Consider the following 25,903-nt stretch of genomic DNA (forward strand, 5'->3'; position numbering starts at 1 on the left):
GGAGACTGTTGTGGGTGTGGCCTAAATGCGCTCTGTCTCTATTGGCTCTGGAATCTCAGGCCACGCCCACTCACATCACATGAGTGACAGGTGCGTCTGGTTTATCTTCCGTCTCGTCCTGAGAGAAGTTTCCGGAGTCTCCGGTGCTGGTCTGCGAACTCTCCGACTCCCCTAGTGGCCGAAAGAGGATCTGCTCATCCTCGTAATGCAGAACCGGCTTCCCCACCTCGTAAACATGAGCAGGATCATCAATCTGTGCAATACAAACATATCAAACATCAGAGATCATGGACAGAAAAACCCAACAACAGAGATTTCATAAACAAGTCTAACTTTTTTTAATTCGTTAAAAAGTTTTTAGTTTGAAAAATCTGTTTGATTCCGAAATGCATCACAATAAGGGTTATTATTGTTAACTAAAAAGCTGAAAATAAATGAAAAATAAATGAAAAACTTTTACTAAATTAACTTTAAATTGCAATTAATGGAAATACATTTAAGTTAAAGCACTTAAATTACTTACTGGAAATAAAAACTAAACCTGAACTAAAACTAAACCTGAAATAAAAATAAGTTAAAGCTAAATAAAACTATTTAAAAAAAAAAAAAAAAAAAAAAATGACAGAAGCACATAAAATATTTTAATAAAAATTAAACAAAATTAAAATGAATTGAAAGTATAAAAATAAAAACTAATTTGAAATATTAATTAAAACTATAAATAATAGGTTTATTTCAGAAATTCATCACAATTAGGGTTATTATTGTTGACAAAATTTATTTAAAAAAAATGTTATTTGAAATAAAGCTAAAAGAATTTAAAATATAAATATTAGATAAAAAACTAAATGAAAGTTAGAAATGCAGCCTTGGCTATAAACTGAAAGACTAAACAAAAAACTAAACCTGAGCTAAAACTAAAACAGAAACAAAACAACAACTAATAAATTTGACAGAAGCACATACATTTAATAAAACTTATACTAAAATTATAATGAAGTGAGAATATAAAGGCTAATTCAAAATATTGATAAAAACTATAAAACAACACTGGGAAAACGATGTTTCATGTTGACTATGATGTAAATTTAAGTTTGATACACATAATTAAAACATTTATCTTACTTTTCTTTTATTTCCATTAGACTTCTGAGTGTTCTTGAAAATGCTCCTTTTGTTCAGTTTGTTGTGAGCGTCACTCGTAACGGGTCCCGCTGGGTTTATCAGAAGATTTGCTCCACCCTGAAAACAAACAAAACATGTATTTAAATCTCATTAAAACTGCAAAAACTGTAAAAGCCATAAATCTAAACAAGTCATGTCCAAATGTGAGGTTGATATCTCAGTAAATGAGCTTTCAGTGAGAGTGTGTTCGGCTGCAGTACCGAACGCTTCCACTAGGGGAAATTCGCCTCCCATTCGTTTCCAATGCGCTCATGTTTGTGTGACTATTTTTTCAAGACCTTTTAACCTTTTCAAAATCATGTCCATGATTATTCTTTTTGTTCACATTGCAAGTGCCAAAACCTTTAACAAGTTTTATAGCATTCAGATGAAGTAAAAAATGATAACCCTGATCTATGTACACACTGGTAAATAAAGTAAACAGATTCTTACTTTAGTGTCAATGAAGTGTGTCCTCATCATCGGTATCAGGGCCTCTGCGGTCTCCGCCTGCTGCTGATTGGCTGATGACGCATCGCAGCGCATGACCTCATTCCTCACCTGTCCAATCATCTTCGAGGAAGATGCTTTCCTGCTGAGAGAGATCAACACTGACTGTCACACATCGGCCACCATATCGGTTATCGACCGATATATATGTTTATGTTTTTTTTTAATGTTATAATTTTACATTATGTATATTTTTAATGTTATCGTCCCATAAGAAGATGTGGTTGATATATTAAAGCTGATTAATAATGTATTATTTCCTTCAGCTGAGACACTTCAGATGCACACTGTTCAACATGAGGGTTTGAATTGCTTGAAATATGATTGCAATCACTTTGAAAAGGATTGTGTGTTTGAGACATGGCTTTTAATGATGAGACTTTTGTTTTTGTAATCAGACTCTCAAAAATAATATACAAATTTGGATTTAGATTTATCAGCCAATATATCGGTTAGATGTAACTGATAAGAATGTAAATGTGTCCTTGAAATGCAATGTAAGTCGCTTTGGATAAAAGCATCTGCCAAATGCATAAAAGTAAATGTAGATATTATCGGTTATCGGTATCGGCTGCAGTACCAAACGCTTCCACTAGAGGAAACTCGTCTCCCATTTGGTACCCTTATCATATCATTATCACCTCTAATCTTCAACACAAACAGAGCGATCTAGTTTTGCAGAAGCAGGACAGTGCTGGAGACTCACTGTGTTTCACTCTTGGTGAGGAGGATGAAGACGCAGAGGATGATGCAGGACAGAGCGATGCACACGCCAACGATGATCCCCGGCATCGACTTCTCATCCACATGGTACAGCCCGTCGATAAACGCTGCAGAAATGATTCAAAAATACATTTTTGTTAAAGTGCAGGTGATTGATGTTCACTTCATTTATATCTGACAGACTTGCATGGCTTATACTGAGATTGTCATGTGTGACTCTGGATCACAAAACCAGTCTCGAGTCGCACGGGTATATGTGGCAATAGCCAACAATACACTGTATAGGTCAAAATTATCGATTTTTCTTTTATGCCAAAAATCATTAGGATATTCAGTAAAGATCATGTTCCATGAAGATATTTAGTAAATTTCCTACCGTAAATATATAAAACATTTACTTTTGTGAGTGAATGAAGCACAATCGCCAACATAAATGAACAACTTTAAAGGAGATTTTCTCAATGTTTCGATTTTTTTGCCTCAGATTCCAGATTTTCATATAGTTGTATCTCGGACAAATATTGTCCTATCCTAACAAACCATACATCATATTCATTTAGCTTTCAGATGATGTATAAATCTTATCTGTGACTGGTTTAGTGGTCCCGGGTCACAGATAAACATAGAGGGGTTTGTGCACCTGTTTTCTCGGCGTGGTTGTCCGTGTGCCGTGGGTTTTTCCCCTGGTGAGCTCGAGCCCGGACCCGCAGCTCTACGGTCCCGGAGAACGGCCCGTCTCCCGCAGGGTTTGAGGCCGAGATCTTCACCAGGTAAACGCTTCCCGACTCCAGCTTCTCCAGGAGAGCCATCGTGTTCACAGCTGGACACCAATCAAATCAATAATCAGACAAACGCTGATAATTAAGTGAGATATCATATTAAAATATAACAAAATATATTTCATTTAAAAACATTTTTTTTATTGTATTTATATAGCACAATTCATTGCATCTGCAGTTGCACCAATGTCCTTTCCAGAGATAATACAAGATAAATAAATACATAGACAACACAAAAACAACATAAAACAACAACAGAGAATTTTGACTCAAGCCCAGAGGATTGAGCGATCGAGAAGGCGCGGTCGAGCACTTGGTGCAGCTCAGATCGAGAAGGCATATTTAATGAGCATCATTACTCAACGCCAGAGTAAATTCGCTGAGCAAATTCAACTTGTGCTCTCGCGAGAACTCTGGATTACCAGGGTATAAAAACGATGCATTATCTAATTAAATACATACTCATTTTAACGCACATCATCTTTAAAGGTATGGACAGTAATTGAAATCTACAGACGCAAATAGATAAATTGCAATAAAATAAACACTTAAATATGTATTTGGAACATGTTTTCTTTCCACTCGTCTGATGTGGAAGGAAAAATAGATTAGGCCTCTATCTTACACCCTATCATACACCCGAAGCAATGCAGCGCAAGTGTGTTTTGCTAGTTTCAGCCTGACGCAGTTATCATTTTCACGTCATGCGTGAAATTATTTAATGGGCGTATTGATAATGTGCACCTATAGGAGGGTCCACAACCCTCTGCTTATTACACACACAGGGACGCACAGCAGCACACAAACATGCCAAAAATTAAAAACAAAAGGATTACAAAGTAAAAGATTATTATTGTGTACATAAAGATATGGTGAATCCGGCTTTGACCTCGTGCACGAGCAGATCCGTTTGCACTCTGGAGCGTCTTTCCGCTTGCAAATTCCTCCGTGTAAATAGTGAATCCGCCATGGCGCGAGTGCAACTGGATTTTAAAGGGAATGGGAGATGAGACTCTGACTGGTTTGTTTGACGTTACGCCCAAAACACACCCATTACTCATTAAAAGAATAGAGACAACCCTTTTAAACCATGCGCCGGGAGCGCCAACCATTTTTCCCGTCGTTAAACTAGCAAAAGTGGATTTGGACGCCCTAAGTGAGCTTTAGACCATGCGCTTAGATCGTTAAAATAGGGCCCAAAATCTCCAAATTGAGCAGTGTGTGATAAACACTTGAAGTAGTGTGTTCTGTTGTGTTCTGCTCACCTTCCCTCTGGAGAACCTGCCATTCCCCGGCGCTCCCGGCGCTGTGAGACGCATAGAGGACGGTGTAGTGCGTCACACACACATCCGGCTGGTCCGGCGGATCCCACGACACCAGCGCCGTGCCGTCCTCGATCAGAGTCGCTCTCACGGACTGAGGCGGAGACCACGGGGCTGCGGGAGAGAAGAAGCCTCGAGTCTTACAGTGTGATCATGCTTTTGAATTGCATTAAAATCCCATCCAGTGGCTCAATCCACAGTCTCAACAACAACCAGTGAACTCAGTGTGATGCATATTTGTGAATGAAACAGGTGAGATTTCTGTAATAGTTGTCTTCACAATTCTGAGCAATTTGAATAAATGGATTTTGAAAATATGATTTAAATAATATCAAATAGATGCAAATATTTAATCATACACACTCACTGTTAGACTCATGCTTTACACAGTTTCAACACCAACTAATGATGCATATTTGTCAGCTATTCATAAATTAATGTTCTGTAATAGTTGTTTTCACAATGAACAGATTTATTCTGATTCTGAGCAATTTGAATAAATGGATTTTGAAAATATGATTAAAAAATATGCAAAAAGTTAATAGTAAAACTATGCCATGAGTGTAATCCAAATGGATGGAAATTTTATATGCAACACAAATAAATTAATCTTTAATTTAGGCCAAAATATTTTTGAGTGGATGGTGATTATATTAAAATATAATGAAATATAATATAATATAATATAATATAGTATAATATAATATAATATAATATAATATAATATAATATAATATAATATAATATAATATAATATAATATAATATAATATAATATTTAATAAATGTACTTATTGTTTTTGGTTATATAATATATTTAATCTCTAGAGCTACGAAAGCGATCTGAACAAAAACATTTTTTTGACTGTTTTGTGTTTATTTTTATTTCACAAAATGAATTTTGGGAAAATAAACATCTGAGATGAAGTTGGTAATAAAATAAAATATAATATGAATATTTTAAAATATGTAATATTTAACATTTAATAAAATTTCAAATGCAATTCAAATACATAAATCTTAAATGTAGTAAATCTTACAGAGTGACAGTGACAGTCTATTCTTTATCTCTTTAGTACTTTGCTTTAACAAACTTAAAATATATGATCAAATATGCTTTTAGCCGCTACCTTCCAGGGGAGTCCTGTGATAGACGCTTGCGCTCCAGGGACTGGACATCTGATCCATATGAAGACGCACCGCAAACTCATAGCGAGTGTTGGACCGGAGACCTGATAGCGTCACGGTTTGCTCAGTTCTGAAGAGAGAGAACACACATATCTGACATCTGAATCCAGAAGCTGAAGTGCTATTGATGTCAAGGCTTTGCTGAGCCACGGGCACTCACGTTTGGGCGTAGCGCACGGTGTCGGCGTCGGAGGGACTCGCGGGCCCGTAACGGACGGAGAAGCTGACGGCTCTGCCAGAACTGAACGCAGGACGACCCCAACTCAGACTCACCGATGACGAGCTGCTGGCCTCGGCCTGGATGTGGTCGGGAGGCGGCAGGGCGGCCAAACGCCGGTTCGGTGCGGCTGACACACACACACACACACACACACACACACACACACACACACACACACACACACACACACACACGTTAACATACTGAAGCTCTTGTTTAGAAGACAAATGCTTAAAGTCCCCCTGTGGTGAAAATCCAGCTTTTAATGTTGTTTATGTGTCTGTGTGGTGTTTTTAATCTGCTTTAAGTCAAACCATGTGTAAACTCATAAGTCGACATCATTGCTGAGTATTTCCTCCTTAAAACTGCAGTGAACCAAAGACAGTCTCAAAAACACGCTTTGAAATCGCTGGTGTTTCTGACGTCACAAACTACCTTGTAACCAATCAGATCAACGTGTGATCGTCAACCAGTGGATCTCTGAGCTGAGTGAGTGAGTGGAGGCGGGGCTCATTTGCATATTCATAGAACCACGCATACTAAATGAGGCAAGGGTGTCGAGTTACAGTCAAGATATTTTAAGACATGAATTTTTTTAAGGAAAAAACATTTAAACGTCATTCTGATCAAAGATGAGTTTTAAGGGATAAAATGATTGACTACAGGGGGACTTTAAAATAGATTACAATAAAGGATTTAAACTGGTAACACTTTAATACACTTTAGCATACTTTTAAAAAGATCACATAAGTGAGGATTGAATGTAATGTTTTCAGTTAATATCCTTAAAAAGAATACTGAATGTAATGTATTTGGACTCCTAATTGCATGTTAGTTTACAATTACATTACGTCCTTTTGACCCACTTAAGTATATCTTTATAGGTAATTTCATATGACTTTCCCTTTAAAAAGTATACATTATTTAGGAAATTTACACAACGTTTTTCCCAGTAAAAATTAGAAGCTAAAACTTTATACTTGTATGAAATCCTAATCAAATTACGCACAAACTTTCTTTAAAAATTGTGTTTTAAGTGAATTACGGTTTACTTTCCATTTAAAAAGTATAAGCTTTAGGAAAATTAGGAAAATTCTAGGAAAATTACACAATGTATTTCCCAGTAAAATTAGAAAGCTAAAACATTTTTGTTCGAAAGTCCTATTTCAATTTCTCAGAATTAGTTGAACTTGTGCTTTTTGACCCACTATTTATAGGTTATTTAATAATTATTTTTTATTTTCTTTGACATACGTTTAAAGTGCACTGCCGAATGAGAAGTATTTATGGCAAACTAAAATATAATATAATTTCTATTGAAACCTGTACGTCATGTATTTAAATATATGCTAACAATGAAAGATTGGCATAACAAACATCGATTTTCTAGTTAAATTTTGATTGAATACAAATCCCACATGATTCAGCGTTAAATTTTACTAGTTTAAATCACAAGTTTTGAACACTTACAAGGACACCCTGGAGTGTTGACCGTCTGATGGGCCTGATAGCCGTCTCCATTAGCACTGAACGCTAGCAGTTTCACATGGTACTTCACTCTAGGGTCTGAAGAACAACATAAAACACAGTAAAATAGAGTTATTTAAAGGTCTTAAAGAGTTAAAAACTACCCTTATGAAAGTTTACCATGGTTTTTCTACAGTACCTAAAAAAAGGTCAACTGTGAAAGCATGTAGTTTATGCATCTGCAATGTTTGGCTAAAACACTCCCAAGACATTCGGGTCTGAATGCACAGATTTAGACACTTATCTAGGTTTCACATCAGTAAACAGTGAATGTGAAGAATGAGTTTGGTCAGTGTGTGAAGTCCTGGGTGGGGGGGGGGGGGGGGGTTGAGTTTTTAAGGCTCTACGGGTCAGAGGTCGGAGGCCACCTTCACAGGCACATTCAGCTGCCGAAACGAACCGTCTCCCAGGACGAGAACTCTATGACCCGAGGTCGGGGGCCGGACCGGGATAAAACTTTATGCTCAACTAGTTAGGAAGAAACAGGCCTAGAAATAAAGCTATTTAGATCCTTAAATTAAAAAAATTATGTCATTCCAAATTGTTTTCCATGATAATTCCATGGTTTTTCATCAGTAAAAAAATTAGAAAAGGAAAAACATTTCTATCTATATGGAAATCCATAATCAAGTTATTAATGGATTTTCTTAAGTTGAGTAAATTACGATTTCCCATTTTAATTATTTTTATATTTTCTAAGAAAATGTATTTATTTCCCATGAAAAAATAAGTATGGCAAAATGTTTCCATCTATATATCAAGTTACTCACACATTTTCTTAAAAATTAAGTTAATTGAATTAAGATTGACTTTCCCTTTAAAAGGTATACATGTTCTAGGAAAATTACACAATGTATTTCCCAGTAAAAATTAGAAAGCTAAAACTTTTCTACATATACGGAAATCCTAATCAAATTACGCACTAAAAAAAAAAAGTGTTTTGAGTGAATTACGATTTACTTTCCATGTTTTTTGATTGCTTTCCATTTCTTGTAAAGCAAACTTGAGCTCATGAAAGGCGCTATATAAATATTAAAAAATATTATTGTTATTATTATTTATTAGTTAGGCAAAACCCTAACCAATTCAAACAGAACTCACTCCATCGGGACATTGAACTTAAATTTGCATCGACTCTAAAAACCCCACAAGTTCTTTGACCCAAGAGGGGTCACTTATGCCCAGTTCAATCCCAGAATCCTTTGTTGGCTGGACGAGTGTCCAGCTGTAAGGGGGGGGGGGGGGTCGCTCTCACAGGCTTTTGGCCGACCTTAAACCCAGGCACAATAGACGGAGAAACAGAGGAGAACCATGGGAAAATTGGATGGAGACATCTGGGGTGTGACCTTTGACCCTGAGGGGATATTACGTGACACGAACAAAGCCCTGGATACGGCGGACGGGACAACCGTGCATAAGTCCGAACAGAAGAAGGCAATTATTGATCAAACTGGTATTCTCTGTCTGTCCAAGGACGATCGGATGCTCACGATGGGAAAGATGCTCGCAGAACCTGTGGAATATTTCATTCCCGGGTTTATGTTTCAGAAAAAGCTTGACTTGAGCATTTTCAGGGATGCAACTTTAAATTTTCATACACGTACTTGATGAGAAAAATATGTAGGTAGATTCCTCATTTTAGATTATCTAGTTGTTTTAAGCCGTTAATTTAGATTAGAATTAACTAGTGACCTGCATAAATGTTTTTCACAGATGTTTTTGATATTAGTCTGCTTAAAATTAGGCAAACATTTTTTATAAACATTTTTTATATCCGAGCTTAATATGAAAAATATCTAGGAACTAAAATTGATTTATTTCCAAGTAAAAAAATATAAAGGCAAAATTTTCTCTATTGAAATCCTAATCAAATTACTCACAAATGTTCTTTATATTAATTTTAATATAATTTTATTTTTTATATATATATTTATATTTATATATATATAAATATAATTATATTCATATATATAAATATAAATTAGTTGCAGGCTACCTAAAATTAAACAAAAAGTGTGTTATCTTTGTTGTTGCATTGAACAAAGGTTTATTTCACATTAAATAAATAAAAAGTGTTAAGAAAAAAAAATTGAATTATTTTAATTTCAGTTAAAACATTTCTATCTATATGGAAATCATAATCAAATGACCCATTAGTTTTAAGTAAATTTAGATTTTTTTCTACTTAAAATTAGGCAGAAGTGGGTTTTTTTTGGTTGCATCTTCTTAAGTGAATTAATATTTATTTCCAATATAAGAAATTAGACATTTTCTAAGAAAATCTTTATTATAATAATTTAGTAAATGAGAAAATATGCTTATTTCCCAGATAAGCCCATGCGTGTGCGTGACTCACTGAGGCCTGTGATGGTGTGCTGGTGGTCTTGGGGGGGCAGCTGGAGAATGGAGCCCTCTGATTGGCCGTCAGGGTGGAAACAGAGCTTGAATCCCTGGATGGCAGCGTCACTGGGAGTCGGATGCCATCGGATCGTCACGGATGTGCAGTTCAGGGGTTCAAGCTCAAGGTTTGGGGCGGGAGGCACTGAGGACAGAAACACACATTAAATCAACTTATGCACAAATTACAGACATAAACACATTTTCTGCAAAACATTAACAGAACTCTATGGTATTTTTGCCAAGTCTATGGTAATAATGACGCTTGATGTGCAAACAGCACTAATAAAACAGCACTGCCATTGTGGCTGCGAAAAGCTTTATTTTTAAGATAGTACAGTTAACGATAAAAATATATATATTTTGATTTAAAAACTAGAAATTTTATAAGAAAATGTGATTTTTTTTTTTTTTCAGTAAAATGTAGAAAAGTAAAACAATTCTATCTATATGGAAATCCTTATCAAGTTACTTATGAATTTGCTTAAAAGTTAAGTTAATTGAATTAAAATTTACTTTCCATTTAAAAAGCAAACATTTTCTAGGAAAATTACAAAATAAATTTCCCAGTAAAAATCAGAAAGCTTCAACATTTCTGTTCATTTGAAAACCTTATTAAAAAAAAAAAAAAAAAATTCCGCGAAGAGCTTCGTTTTTTAAGAGAGTACAGTTAACTATCAATAAATAACATCAGTTTCGATGATGCATCTTGACCAGGGACATTCTGCTATTGATTCAAGACCGTTTCAATTATTAAGGTTTTAATGAGTTCAATAAAAGAGACTCAAATAATGTCACCTTAATGCGCGTATTCCACACCAAAACTTCATGTTTTCAACTGGACAAGTTCATGATGAGTTTGTTCAAAGTGGAAATCACTCTAAGTCTGTCTAACTAAACATAACTGATCCGTTTGAGCAAATATCCAGCAGAAAAGAGGCTATTCTTTAGGTTGCCTGAAGCGTTCCCTTTATGACCTGAAACTGAGCCGACCCTCAGCTCCTAACTGACAGCCGGGGTCAAAGGTCATCGAGTAACAACATAAATGCCGGAACAAAGCCAGTCAAAAAATGAATTCTTACTCAGTACTTCTGTCTTGTTTCCAGTCCAAATATCTAAAAAGAATTCTTAAGTCAAGATGCATTTACTAAAGTAGTAAAATGCCATAAGATATTTGTCAGATAGTCTTGTTTGATAGTCTAGTCTTGTTGCTTAAAACAAGAACAATTATCTGCCAATAGGGGTAAGAAAAAGAGTCTTGTTTCAGTTTGAATGAAGTTTATTTTTCTGACCCCATTGGCAGATCATTTTGCTTGTTTTAAGCAAAAACTCACTTTATTTTGATTTTTTTCCCCCATAAAACAAGACATAATATCTTATAGCATTGCTCATGGTTATAGTTCATGTCAGTCAATACATTAACTAACGTTAACTAATGAACCTTATTGTAAAGTGTTACCTTAAAATGTTCTTCACACAAAAAAAGAAATGATGCTATTAACTCTTTCCCTCTTTAACTTTTTTTTTTTTGCTAGTAGACGTTCTGAATGTCCAGTACCTTAAAAATTAAGTGAAAAAGTTCATTTCAAACCCTGTATACATGAATTTTGAACAATACCCGTTCTTGTCTTAGGACAACTTTGATGAACTTTTTTGATCCACTTCAAATGTTGACTACTGTGGTACAGCGCTTCCAGAACCAAAAACAAACTAAAACAGTGACAAAAGCGATAGCTATGGGTGAACCTCAGGAGGTTTCTGCTCTCACCTGTGGCGCTGGATGTTTTGGGGGTGCGATGCGAGCTCCAGGCGGACGGCTGGCTCCAGCCCACGCGGGTCGAGGCGGACATGCGGATCAGGTAGATGGTGTCGGGCCGCAGACCCTGCAGGAGGAACTGGGTGCAGTTCTGGCCCGGGACCGGCAGCTCCACGGAGGTCAGCGAGTCGTCCGAGGCCGTGCGGTGGGACAGACGGTACGCAGACACTCGTCCTCGGCTCAGTTTAGGAGAGAGAGGCTGCCAGGACACCAGGATATCAGTCGGACTGCGACTCGTCAGGCTCAGCTCAGGGGTACGGAGGGGCACTAGGGACAAACAGAGAGATAAAACACTTCATGGGAAAGAATTGAGGTTACAGTTTATTTACATAGTCCACTATGCAGCTACATGTCAACTAACTCTCAATAGAGTATTCGGTTAGAGTTAGGTTAAATAACGTGATTTCCAAACACTGCAAATGTGTTTTTGTTTTTTTTACAAAAACGGAATTCTGAGTTTACAAAAAATGTAATTCTGAGTTTAAAAAAACAAAAAAACGGAATTCTGATAAAAAAAACAAAAACGGAATTCTGAGTTTAAAAACCAAAAAAAACGGAATTCTGATAAAAAAAAAAAAAAAACGGAATTCTGAGTTTAAAAAAAAACAAAAAAACGGAATTCTGATTAAAAAAAACAAAAAAACGGAATTCTGAGTTTACAAAAAACGGAATTCTGAGTAAAAAAAAAAAAAACAACGGAATTCTGATAAAATAAAAAAAAACGGAATTCTGAGTTTTAAAAAACTAAAAAACGGAATTCTGAAAAAAAATAAAAAAAACCCGGAATTCTGAGTTTAAAAACCAAAAAAATGGAATTCTTATTTAAAAAAAATTAAAAACGGAATTCTGAGTTTACAAAAAATGGAATTCTGAGTTAAAAAAAAAACGGAATTCTGATTAAAAAAACAAAAAAACGGAATTCTGAGTTTACAAAAAACAGAATTCTGAGTTAAAAAAAAAACTAACAAAAAAAACGGAATTCTGATAAAAAAAAATAAAAAACGGAATTCTGAGTTTTAAAAAAAAACGTACAAATCAATTGCAACTTTTTATCTTACAATTCTGACTTTTTTCCTCAGAATTCTAAAATTCTAAAATGGAATTCTAATTTGAAGAACAAAACAAAAATAAAAGCAATTGCGACTCTTTATCTCACAATTTTTACTTTTTTCTTGCTATTGTTAATTATATTTTTCTTAGAATTGCGTGAAAAAAGTTAGAATTGTGAGACAAAAAAAGTAGCAATTACGTTTTTATTTTTTTTTATTCTGTTGCAGAAACAACTTCCATATTTTTGTCTATGTAGCACCGATTTCATATTTTTTTTGTGCTTTTCTATTTCATAAACAGCCAAACTTTATCTAAAGCCTTCTCAGCAGTGAACCTCCCCTCACTCATTAATGAGCCTTTTTTTCTCTAGGAAATGAATCTCCGCTTCTATTCTGTTGTACAGTGGCAGACGTGCTATAGTGCATTGTGGGATTGGTTTCTGGACTCACCGTCCTCCAGCGTGTGCTGCGTGACCTGCTCCGACATGCGGCTGGCGCCCATCGGCATGTAGGCCACTATATAAAACGTGTAGTTTCGCGCCGGCTCCAGATCGTCCACGATGTGGCTTGTCGTGTCGTTCCCGATCACGGCCTGATATTCCTCGTTGTTTAGACCTGTAAGATATTTTCTGAATGAAGACCAGCACAAACCAGTTTGGAGCTTCACGCTTCATTCAGACGCTCACCCAGGGGCGTAGAATTTAGTAGGGACGCTAGGGACGTGTCCCTACCAATATTCAGTGACACTGATATGTCCCTATCAATAATTTCGATCAAAACTTAAAATATATTTATATATTACCACTGTTGTCCGGTTGTGTCTTGTGGTTTTTTATGTATTAGGCTTATTTTATTTAATCAGGAAACATCTTATTTATATTAAAATCTCTTACAATAGCGTTCTGAGAAAAATGCGCAATTCATGGTACACAAACGGTTAATATCTGAGTCCCGCCTGCTTAACACACATCGCTAAACTGATTGGCTTTGTTTTTTCTAACTTGTGAGAGGCTCTGGTGTGAAGCGGTAAATAATGCTCGTCCGAAGGAAACCTAGATGCGGTAAGATAGGGAGAAATCAACAGTTCTGTGCACAAAAATGCGGGACAAATCAGTTTTGTATTACAATCGCGGGATAAGTGGCGAACAATCGTTAGTTTGACAATCGTTAGAGAGAGAGAGAGAGAGAGAGATTGTGTATGCTTAAGTGTGTGTGTGTAACACTACATTATAGGGACAAAATGTCACCACAAAGATGGCAATATCCGAAATACTTGTCCTTGTGGGGATTTATTTATTTATTTTTGGAAAACAGCTGAAAATGTAAAAATGCAGAAAGTTTTCTGTGATAGGCAGGGTTAGTGTAGGCCAGGGGGATATAATATACCGTTTGTACAGTATAAAATCATTATGTCTGTAAAAAGTCCCCATAAAACATAAAAAAACAACATTGCTTGGTCTTGTTGAAATGAGAGGAATGTTTGATGAAGTTGAAACCCTTGTCATCCCAGTCTCATCAGCTGAGGCTGAAAGAAGTTTCAGTGCTCTTAGGACACTGAAAACATGACTCAGAACAATGGCACAAGTATTGCTGTGTGTCATGTCCAACAGGACAAACTGGACATTATTGATGTGAAACAAATATGCCAACAGTTAATTTCTGTAAGTTCACCTTTAAATGAAAATTCTGTCATCATTTACTCTCCCCCAAGTTGTTTCAAACCTGTATGCATTTCTTTCTTCTGCTGAACACGAAAGAAGATATTTTGAAGAATGTTGGTAACCAGTATTGAGTTTTTTTTTTCTATTATGGAAGTCAATGGGGTCCATCAACTGTCATGGTTACCGACATTCTTCAAAATATCTTCTTTTGTGTTCAGAAGAATAAAGAAATTCATACAGGTTTAAAGCAACTTGAGGGAGAGTAAATGATGACAGAATGTTCATTTTTGGGTGAACTGTCCCTTTAATGACAGATTCAGGGGATGTCCCCGTCCCCACCAATTTCAAAATCAAACCTACGCCCTTGCCTCACCCTCAGACTTCATGTAGTGTATGGAGTAGGCGATGACTTTATCCGCGTTGTACTGGGGTCTCTCCCACGCCAGTAAGATGGCCGAGCTGGAGATGGTTTCCGCGTGGATGTTTCGTGGAGCGCTGGGACGGTCCTCCGACAGAACCACGATGAGACGGGACGTGGACACAACCGAGCCTCGGGAGTTCTCCGCCTGGCACTGGTAGAAGGCGTCGTCTTCCGGAATGATCTGAGTTATCACCAGTTTACTGACCAAGAGAAAGATGTCATTATCAGAAGAGATTACGATGTTTACTACACTGCAAAAATGCTTTCTTAATTAGTATTTTTGTTTCGTTTCCAGTCCAAATATCTAAAAATTCTTACATCAAGAAGCATTTACTAGAGAAGTAAAATGACATAAGACATTATGTCATGTTTTCTGGGGAAATAAATCAAATTGAAGTGAGTTGTTGCTTAAAACAAGCAAAATGATCTGACAATGGGATAAGAAAAATTATCTTGTTTCTGTTTCAATTAAGATGATTTTTCTGACCTCATCTGCAGATAATTTTGCTTGTTTTATGCAACAACTCACTTCATTTTGATTTATTTCCCCAGAAAACAAGACATAATATCTTATGGCATTTTACTCATCTAGTAAATGCATCTTGATTTAAGAATTTGTAGATATTTGGACTTGAAACAAGACAAAAAATACTGAATAAGAACAGCATTTTTGCAGAGTGCAGAAGATGCTCGGCTTTGTTGTAAAATAAAGTCTAATAATTCTGGCATCAAAGACCCTGAGAAGTGATTTTTCACGGAAGAGAGAAAGCCCCACAGTACCTCCTGTACATCTTGGTGCGCCCGTTGGAGTGGATCACCTGCCCGTTCTTGAACCAGGTGATGCGGGGCGCAGGTGTGCCCTCGGCCTGGCAGCTGAAGCGGGCCGTACCGGCTCTGGGTCGCGTCTGACTCTCCGGCTTCTCCAACAGGGTCGGAGGAACTGCAAAAAAATGAGTGAAAATGCTGAGAATGCAAACATTTTTATCGTTAAAGTTATCGTTCTTAGTGAGAACGCTAATATAGTTATTGTTATAGTTATTGTTCTTGATGTGAACGCAAATATAGTTAAAGTTATTGTTCTTGGTGCGAATGCGTATATAGTTATCGTTAAAGTTACACGAAGAACGATAAGTGTAACGATAACTATATTAGCGCTCACACTAAGAACGATAACTTTAACGATAAATATTTTTGCTTTATCAGCAAAAACGATAACTATAACAATAACTAAATTAGCGTTCACACAAAGAACGATAACTTTAATGATAACTATGTTTGCATTCACACCAAGAACGATAACATTAACAAATATGGTAATTGTCATAGTTATTGTTCTTGGTGTGAATGTTAATATAGATATTGTTATAGTTATAGTTCTTGATGTGAAGGTCCTTCAGAAGTGTTTATGACGCAAACATCTCTTACGGAGTACGGTGAGGTTCCCGGCCGCTAGGGTGTAGTTGCGTGTTCCCGGTGTGGTCGCGCGGCACAGGTACGTGCCACTGTGCTGGGCTTTAACGGCTGAGATAACCAGGTTCCCGTTTCCCAGAACCCTGGCTCCGAACACGTCTATGGGTTTAGAGTCGGCCCGGCTCCAGGACACCAGCGGCCGAGGGTTTCCCTCCGCCAGACACTCCAGAACCACAGACTGATGCAGACCGGCGCTGATGTTCTGAGGTCCGGCTATGATGTGTGGTTTCATGAGAGGCCTGGGACCCGACGCTGGACAGAGAACGCAGAAGATTACAATGCTTTCTTTATTCCTCTGATAATGATCACTGTTCATCCTCACACAAACACAGACCTGGGATGATGGACAGCTCGGCCTCTCGGCTCGTGACTCGACTGGCCGTGTTTGTTGCAAAGCAGCGATAATTCCCAGCATCCTTCATTGTCACGTCGCGGATATGCAACACTCCATTTGGCAAAACGGTGATTCTGAAACAAACAAGAACATGTTCATTTCAGTATGCTAGTACACTATGAGCTTTACAATATAGCTTTCCAGATTTTCATATTCAGTGCACAGAGCTGCTTAACCATATTAAAGCTGGCTTTACATGGTTTCTATCCAGTCCAAGCTGCTCATTTAGTCATTAGCTGGTACATAATGTACATTTATCCATTTAGCAGATGTTTTTATCCAAAGCAACTTACAATGCATTCGAGGTATACATTCCATCAGTAATTTTTCATCAAAAATTATTTTGTTGGTATAAATGAATGTATTTAGGTTTATTCAGTGATGTTAAATAATATTTTTGACTTGAATAAGTTTAACTAGTTAATTTAAATGTTTTTCAATGTACCATATAAAAAATAAAAACCTTGACCACTATAATCCAGTAGATTCAATTCAATATATTTATTGAAAAAATATATTTAATAAAAGGATACTAATTTATATTAATTCTGCTTCTGATTAAGTAAATTATTCATTTTTTTTTAAACCTGTTAACTGTCATCCCCCTTTTTGACCATATATGTGAAAATAAATGTGTAGTTCATGAATTTTAAAGAAGACACCAAACAAAAGTAAAATCACTTCAAAAAATTCAAGTGTAAAAAGGTTATACAAGTTTAAGTTTACTGCAAAACTAAACAATTTTATTTTGAACAAATTTTGTGTATTACAAAATAATGTGGACTCTTAAATTGGTGGAATCAAAGCCATATGTCCAACCAAGTTATGTTCCAAATTTGAAGCTGATATCCCAAAAAATGAGCTGGTAAATGGTTTTAAAGTACCATTTTCATGGTAACAAAATGTTAATTTTTAATGAATTTTGAGAATTTCGAATGATACCTAAAGTGTCCTGCTATTGAAATAATGATGGTTAACAGGCTACTATTAATATTAAATATTTTATTAATATTTAGAAAGATCCTGTTGTTTTGTTGGTTAATTGCACACCTGTCTGAATCCAGAGGTAGAGATCTTTGGTTGAGTTCCCAGCGGATGAGCGCTGGAGATCCGCTGACAGCGCAGGAGAATCTGGCCATCGAGCCCAGTGTAACCTCCACTGGGACAGGGTGGGACACAAACAACAAGACATCTGTGAAAGAGAGAGAGAAAGAATCCATAACCAATGGACTTTATGTTCTAAGTCAATATCAAACCGCATCCACATCCAACTTTACACCCATAACGTGACATATTTCTGAGCGAAAAAAGATATAAATGGTTCACAACAGGGTCAATATAGTACACTAAAACCATAAAAAACATTTTCGTTACTTGAAATGAAATAAACGTAAAAATAAATATACAAAAAAAAGTGGTATTATAAATATTTTTTATTATAGTTATTGTTAAAACCATAAAAAGTTTTTCGTTACTTGAAATAAAATAAACTTTAACTGAAATAAAATTAAATTAAAAAACACCAGGTTTATTATATTTTGTTTTTTACTATAGTTATTATATACTTAAAAACCATTAAAAAAAACAACAACATTTTTGTTACTTGAAATAACAAACTTAAACTTAAAATTAAATGAAATATAAAAACCTCAGGGTTATTAAAGTTTTCTTTTTGTTTTAGTTAGTATAGTTAAAACCAACATTTTCATTACTTGAAATAAAATAAATATTAACTGAAATAAAACATATTTTTTAAAAACACAGCAGAGTTATTATAGTTTTATTATAATAGTTTTTTAATTAAAAACTAAAAACATTTGTTACTTGAAATAAAATAAACTTTAACTGAAATAAAATAAAATATAAAAAACAGCAGGGTTATTCATTGTTTTTATTATAGTTTTTATAGTTAAAAACAAAACAAAAATTGTTCCTTGAAATAACAAAAACTGAAATGAAATAAAATAAAATATAAAAACCTTAAACTTATTTTATTTTATCTAGTTTCTAAAGCAACATTTCTAAGTTAAATTTAGTTTAACTTGATCTACTAAAAAATATTATAAAGACTATATAAACATAAAAAAAAAAAACTAATAACAAAACTAATAACAAAATTCACAAAACTAACTAAAATTAGAGTGAAAACAAGAAATAATAAAAACAAATTCAAAATATTATTAAAACTAGCACTAGCAAAAAGCAAAAACTAGTAAAAGCAAAAATAGCACTAGTTCACAAACATGTATAAAGCAAATTGGGCCAATGTAGATTTTAATGTTGATCTAAATTTGTATTATATTTGTTGATCATTAACAGACTGGTTGTTTTGGACCTACATCAACAGCAAATTTCTTTCACAAAATCAATATAATTCCTTTTAAAATAAATTAAGTTAACAACATCTGCCATAATCAGTACTGAGGTCAGAACGCTAACTAATAACACAAGCTCGTCCTCCCATAATGCTTCTCTCAGTTTTTGTAGGGCCATTTAACACTTAAACAGACACCGTCACCAATAAACTCCATTATAATTTGCTCAATGGACTCAAAACACAAACTAAATGTCAATACAAACAGTTTCAGGTCTGATGTTGAGGCTCTCGGGGCATGAAATCAGACACACAAGATCAAATCCTTTCAGCTGGTGTATTTATATAAAGAGTAAAGCGTAAGGCACTCAGACAGAGCCCGTTTCTGATCTTAACAGTGATTGGTTGTCTGTTAAAGGCCAGAGTGCACAGCAGCCAATAATAAACAGCTGCTCTAATCAATGAATCAATTGGCTAATGACAGTGAATAATGACTCTTTATAGATCAGTGTGAATCAATGATGCTTCCATTTGAAATGAGTGTCAACATATGCGTGTTACTGTAGGCAATGAGGCTTATAGTGCAGCAAATGATGTTTTATGCACTAGAAAAAATAAATATATCAAGTTTTTCACACCTGAATGAATGAAATGAGCACCAAAATATCACATGCTCAAGGTGATATAACAATAACAATCACATGACTGTTTCTTCACCACTTGTTTTACAAACGGCGAAACAATAACATAAAGACCAGCCCATCATTTTACCCATAAGCCACTGTGTTTTGTTCCCCTCCCCCTCTTGTTCCTGCTGAGTCCAGCCAAAAATCCTCTAAAGGCAATCAATGATAGTTCATCTCCTGATAAGATCCCTGTCACTCGTGTCCGATGCAGTCGACGGGATTTATTCACATGTGAAGCTGAATTACCACTAATAACTCCGGTTTAGCCCAGCTAACAAACACATGTTCTGAGAACGCTTTGCTAACGTTAACCAGAAGTTATGAAAACTTTATATTTCTGAATGTTCAAAATGTCCAGTTTTAAAAAAAAATGTTTTAAACATGTTTTTTCTTGGTTATACAAACGTTAAGCGAACATTCCATTTTTGGAAACATTATGGAATTGTTACATTTGAATGTTCTCTGAACATTCCGAAACCAGTTGTAACATTTAAAAAGCGTTAGATGAACGTCCAACTAAAGATGTTTCAGAAAAAAACAGTTCCATGAATGATGTATGATTAATGTTTTTGTGCAAATGTTTTGAGAACATTATTAAAGACCAGATAACTGTGAACGAACGCATTGTTAACGTTACTGGAGGAACGTTTGTTCAGAACGTTGCGATCCTTGAAGCCTTAACAATTATTGTGTTCACTTGAATACACACACACACACACACTATCATATAGACTAACGCTGGTTCTTTGTTTAAAAAAACACTCAATATTGCATTACAGATCTTATCTATAGACGTTCAGCTGAACTGGTTACACAGCTGTCACTGTTCAGAGAGAAAGTGCAGAAATCTTCAAAGAGTCAACGCTATTTTAGGAAATTTGAGGAAAACAAATGAGTATATCTTCATAATGCATGATTATAATATTCATATACTAATATATTTACAAAAAATATAATGGTACTGCCATAGTATATGGAGAAAGTGTGTGTCTGTCTGTGTGTGTGTGTGTGTGTCCAGTCAGCCAGGTTGTAAAGGCCAGATCAATGCCTAGGTCAAACAGGACAAAGGTTTCCTCCCAAAGGTCAGAGGTCAGTCAAGTCCATCTGTCCACCCAGTGTCAGTCAGCGACTCTGATTAAATGTGTTCTGGATGAAAACCGTCAGTGATTTGATGTAATTTATACAAGGATTCTAATAATGAACCTTGCTAATTAACACAATAATTAAAGTACACCCATATGAAGACTAAGAAAGTGTTTGACTTTGAGATGAACAACTATACGGATCAATAGTAGTAAACCTGTCAATAAAATCACTTACAATCATATTTTATACAAAAATCAGAAAAAATAAATAATGAATTATATATTGCTCAATCAAATTAAGTCTATTTTAAGATTTTTTTGACATTATTTCAATATGCCTAATTATAAAGCATATATATGCATTTCAATAGGGAGAATTTGCTGTTAATTATATTTATGCATGTAGGTTTTTCCTGGCAAATTGTTATTTTCATAAATCAATATGAGAGTTTCATCTTGATCTTAACACACACACTCCACTCACTCACACACACTGCACACACACACACACACACACACACACACACACACACACACACACACACACTTGATCTTAGAGCCATAGCCTTAGATTCCATCCGAGAGGGAGAAATGAACAATTCTCCAGCTGTTCCTTGAAAAGATCCCGTTTCCACTGTTCTTCTGCTTGAGCTTTAAACACACACCCTGACGGCTCGAACACACACACACACACACACACACCCTGACGGCTCGAACAAAACCCCCAGCGCTGCTCTAAAGACCAGCATTTGTGAATGAATCGAGCACATCAGTCAGGCTGGATGAGGACAGCAGGAGGACCAGGCCATGATGGGGGGAATAAAGCCAGTCCCACAACCCCTGTGACCTCTGACCTCTGACCCCTGACCTCTGGACAGACCAGTACACCCCTCCCTTCTGGTCCCTTAACCCTTCAGATACTGACTTATGAAGGTCTCTACAAATCACAAATCAGATATATAGTTGATAATCAGCAATGGAAGTTATTCGTTTAAAAAGAAATAATAATAATGGTTGACCAAAATAAAAATGGGGTTTTCAACAACTAATGCAATATCTAAAAGTCAGATTTTATTTTATTTTATTTTATCTTATTTTGAATTAAATTATATTAAATCAATAATTACTAGTTTAAGCTGGCAATAATAGCAATCATGTCATTTGAAATAACAATCATTTTAATTAATTAATCCAATTAATCTTATTGGTCAATATATTAGCACATTAATAATTTTAAAAATATCTCATAATAATATCTAATATCAGCTAACTGCAATAGTAATCTATGATGAGGATGTTTTATTTTATTTTATATGCATGTAAGCATTTGAATTGGAAATGAGTTGCGGTAGTGATTCAACGATTGTTATGTGATGAGACAGCTAAAATAAAAAAGATTTAATACTTTACCACATAATCCCCTGGTTTCACAGACAGGGCTTAAGTCTAGTCCTAGATTAAAGTGTAAATCTGAGCTATTTCAACTGAAAGAAACTTGCACTGACTGATCTTAAAACATGTCAGTGCATTTGTTTTGTCTTAAGATGCACACCAGTAATGCCTTTTTCTAAGGCATGTTTATAAAAATTACTTAAACGCCTAATTGAACTATGACCTAATCCTGGCTTAATCTAAGCCCTGTCTGTGAAACCAGGCCATAATGTATTAAATATTTTTTATTTTAGCTGTCTCATCACATAACAATCGTTGAATCATATCTAATATCAGATATTATTATTTATCAAATATAAAATATCTAATATCATCTAATTCCAACATTATTATATTATATTATATTATATTATATTATATTATATTATATTATATTATATTATATTATATTATATTATATTATATAAGTGATATATAAGCCAATATATAAGTGTATCTCTACAAATAACCTATTCAAGAGTGTCAATCCCATCACCCTCACCAGCAATATCTTCCACACCAGAGCTCTCTCCCTGGCTTCCCTGTATGGAACCGATCCCTGATCCCGAATCTGGCCGTACGGAACAGCACTGAGTTGTGCTTGAACTCCCCTCGGCCTCTGTGTGAAGGTCAGGGCTGAGCGAGTTCAATAGGCACAGCTGTTTCTCTGTCCACAGGTTCATGGCCGAACAAACGTGTCTTTTCTCCCAGAGGGCAGCCGGGGCCACGCCGGACAAAAGAAGCAGCCAGTAGCCTTTAACAGATTCCTGACCGGGACACAATCACACTGGAGGCCACAGCAATGACACGGCTCAAACTAGCACGAGCGAACAGGGAAATCTGCTTGTGCATGAAGTGTCAGAGCACAAATACTGAAGGTTATTCATATTTTCTCCCTTATAACAGATTGAAACTTTCTATTATAAATGTCTCGTGACAGAAACATCACATAACAATCGTTGAATCACTACCGCAATTAATTTCCAATTCAAATTTACATACTATAAAAGGCCCAGAAAAAGCACATTTTCTAAATTGATTTCGGGAGAAAAATATATATTTTATTGAATATTATGTGGTTAAAATCTTATAGAATCATATCAATACATTTCTTTGATATTGTGCATGTGTCAGAGCACATCTTGAGAGCTCATTTACTGAGCCTTTACGCAGATTATTTAATATTTCGCCCATCTATAACATATTATTTTTGTTGTTGTTATAGCCGCCTCATCACATAACAATCGTTGAATCACTACCGCAACTCACTTCCAATTCAAATGCTTTACATATAAAAGGCGTGTGGCATTTTTCAACATTTTCTCAATTGATTTTGGGAGAAAATTGTTATTGTATTGAAATTTTTGTACTTGAATTATAAAGAATAATATCACCACCTCATTACATAACAATCATTGAATCACTACCGCAACTCATTTCCAATTCAAATGTGTAAGGCCCAGACAGAGGCCTTTTCAAAAAAGTTTTACTTTGATTTGAAACAAAAATATCAAAACATGGTTAAATGGAGCTGATTTGTCTCTATTTGCGACAAATGATCTTTCACAAACCTCCAAAAACACACACAGCATGTGGTCAATCACGGCCCAGACGATACACACTTTAACATTTGCTTTTTCACCCCATTTCCCCACTCCACACATACTTGAGATTGTAAAGCTGGATCTTTGGCTCAGGATGGCTCCGTATCTGTTTTGGATGAGACACTGATAGAAGCCCTCATCTGATGGCTCTGTTGTGGAGATGCACAGCGACCCGTTGGACAGGACTCGCACGCGGACGCTCTCCTGGAGCTGGACGCCGTTCTTCCTCCATCGCACAGCGATAGGAGACTCGCCTTGAGCCTGACAGTCCAGCACAACACGCTCGCCTCGAGGTGCAGACACGTCCTCCGGCTGGATGGTGAAGGACAGCTCACTGAAGCCCAAAACCCCTGGAGATGATGAGACGGCGTTATAAACATTGCACAACAAAAATGCAACACATTCTGGTCAAGCTTACACAATTAAAATTACGATTCAAGCAAACCAAGACTTGCATAATGAAAGAAGGAGGGTAATCCATTTAGCCTCAGTCGACTGAGCGAGAAGAATCAGTGGTGCTTTTGCTGGACATTGATGCATTTTCATCCTAATCTTCACGACTTTGGGGTTTTCACACAGTAAAAAGTGAAATTGAGCCGTGTGTAGGTGTGTTATGAAGCCTGATCTGACCCTTAAAATTAATTTTGTTGCTGCATCTTAATATAGTCAGATTGGTTCAGTCATAAAATAAAATTACTATATTTTTGACTTGCATAAAACTGGATTGATTCATGACATCCACTGCAATGGTCAGATCTTTAAAAGCGACTTCAGTGTTTCAAGATATGATGTTACAATATAAATCAAACAGCTGATGAAAAGACATTACTATATATATTATTATTATTATTATTATTATTATTATTTTATTTTATTTTTACCACACATACCATTAAACTGTGGTTAGTGTAACAAAACCATGGTTAATTAGTGGTTACCATGGTTTAACTATAATAACCATGGTTGTATTATAGAAAAAGTGTAGTAGCCATGTTTTTTTGGCGTATTGATCACAGTTTTACCACAAATACCATAGTTAAACTGGTTAGTGTAGCAAAACCATGGTTTAACTATAATAACCGTGGGTTTTTTGGTTTTATTTGTAGTAAACGTGGTTAATTTTCGTAATGACTAGATTCATGAGCAGCACTTCTGATCAGATATTCACTCAATAGTTCATTTCCCAACTAAATAATCTATCATTGACCTAAAACGGTTTAATGATGTTATCTGGATCAGGTTTAGGTGTTGTTCAGCGGTCTCCTCAGATGATCTGCCTTCAGCATCTTTCATTCTCAACTTGGAGACCTTCAGCCTTTACGCACGAGATTCCTGTCAAAATATGAGTGAATAAAAGTTCTCTTACCTGAAAACGATAAGACCAAGAGTAAAATCAGCAGACGCTGATGTGTTTTCCATTTCACGGACCCCATTTATCGATAATTCCCAATCATTCCGTGCGTAAAACCAGCGCGCGACCGGAGCGCGTCATGACTCTCCAGAGGACCGAACACTGACTGAAGCTCGCGCTGCTGATGCGCGCGCAGCTCCTGCCCACAGTGAACACGTGACTCCAGCGCGCGTTACATATTCATGAGATCCTCTTGTAATATGATCTGATTTCATCGGAATCATTCTGCATCTTTGACTTAAATACAGTAAGTTACACAGCTCGTACATATGTCAGATGTGTCAATGTAGTAAATATAAAATATAAGGAATAATTAGTGGAAATATGTAATAACATATAAATGAGTTGAAAAGTGACCATAGACCAGGAAAGTTTAGATGGTCAATATTTTCCACATGAAGTGTACAGCAAGTGTAAATATCATTCATTTTCTTTGACAACTCCATAACTTTTCCACTTTAGCAATAATTCGCCAAGTATCTTCTTCAAAAAGAGACCAGACGACTGTTGCTCCAAAGCATTCAAGATTTGGCAAAAGTTGGAAATGTCATTTTCAGGTCTGAGCTCAAAAAATGAATAATTAATGGATTAAAACTACTGGATAAATATCATTTAGTACCAACAATCCCCTAAAAACACAAAATATAATTAAAAAAAAAAAAGAGTAAATTGTGGTAATTTTTGACCGACACACCAATAGTACTACAGGATTAACATACACTCTCTCTCACA

General features: G+C 35.7%; 1 protein-coding gene across 1 annotated transcript; it reads right to left on the reverse strand.

The window, feature by feature from the left end:
* prtgb (protogenin homolog b (Gallus gallus)) lies at positions 1-23,885 on the reverse strand. Its single transcript, XM_079859671.1, has 18 exons — positions 23,823-23,885; positions 17,691-17,832; positions 16,581-16,714; positions 16,202-16,498; positions 15,557-15,716; positions 14,729-14,976; positions 13,145-13,309; positions 11,598-11,912; positions 9,789-9,974; positions 7,376-7,471; positions 5,846-6,032; positions 5,628-5,755; positions 4,442-4,612; positions 3,038-3,217; positions 2,381-2,504; positions 1,618-1,759; positions 1,126-1,242; positions 1-253 (listed from the first exon to the last, which is right to left on the reverse strand). The coding sequence occupies exons 2-18, from the start codon at positions 17,777-17,779 to the stop codon at positions 71-73; spliced, it is 2,922 nt and encodes a 973-aa protein (XP_079715797.1). The 5' UTR covers positions 17,780-17,832; positions 23,823-23,885; the 3' UTR covers positions 1-70.
* Positions 23,886-25,903: the final 2,018 nt, after the last annotated feature.

This window comes from Squalius cephalus (assembly GCF_949319135.1).
Source record: "Squalius cephalus genome assembly, chromosome: 23".
NCBI classification, from domain to species: Eukaryota; Metazoa; Chordata; class Actinopteri; order Cypriniformes; family Leuciscidae; genus Squalius; species Squalius cephalus.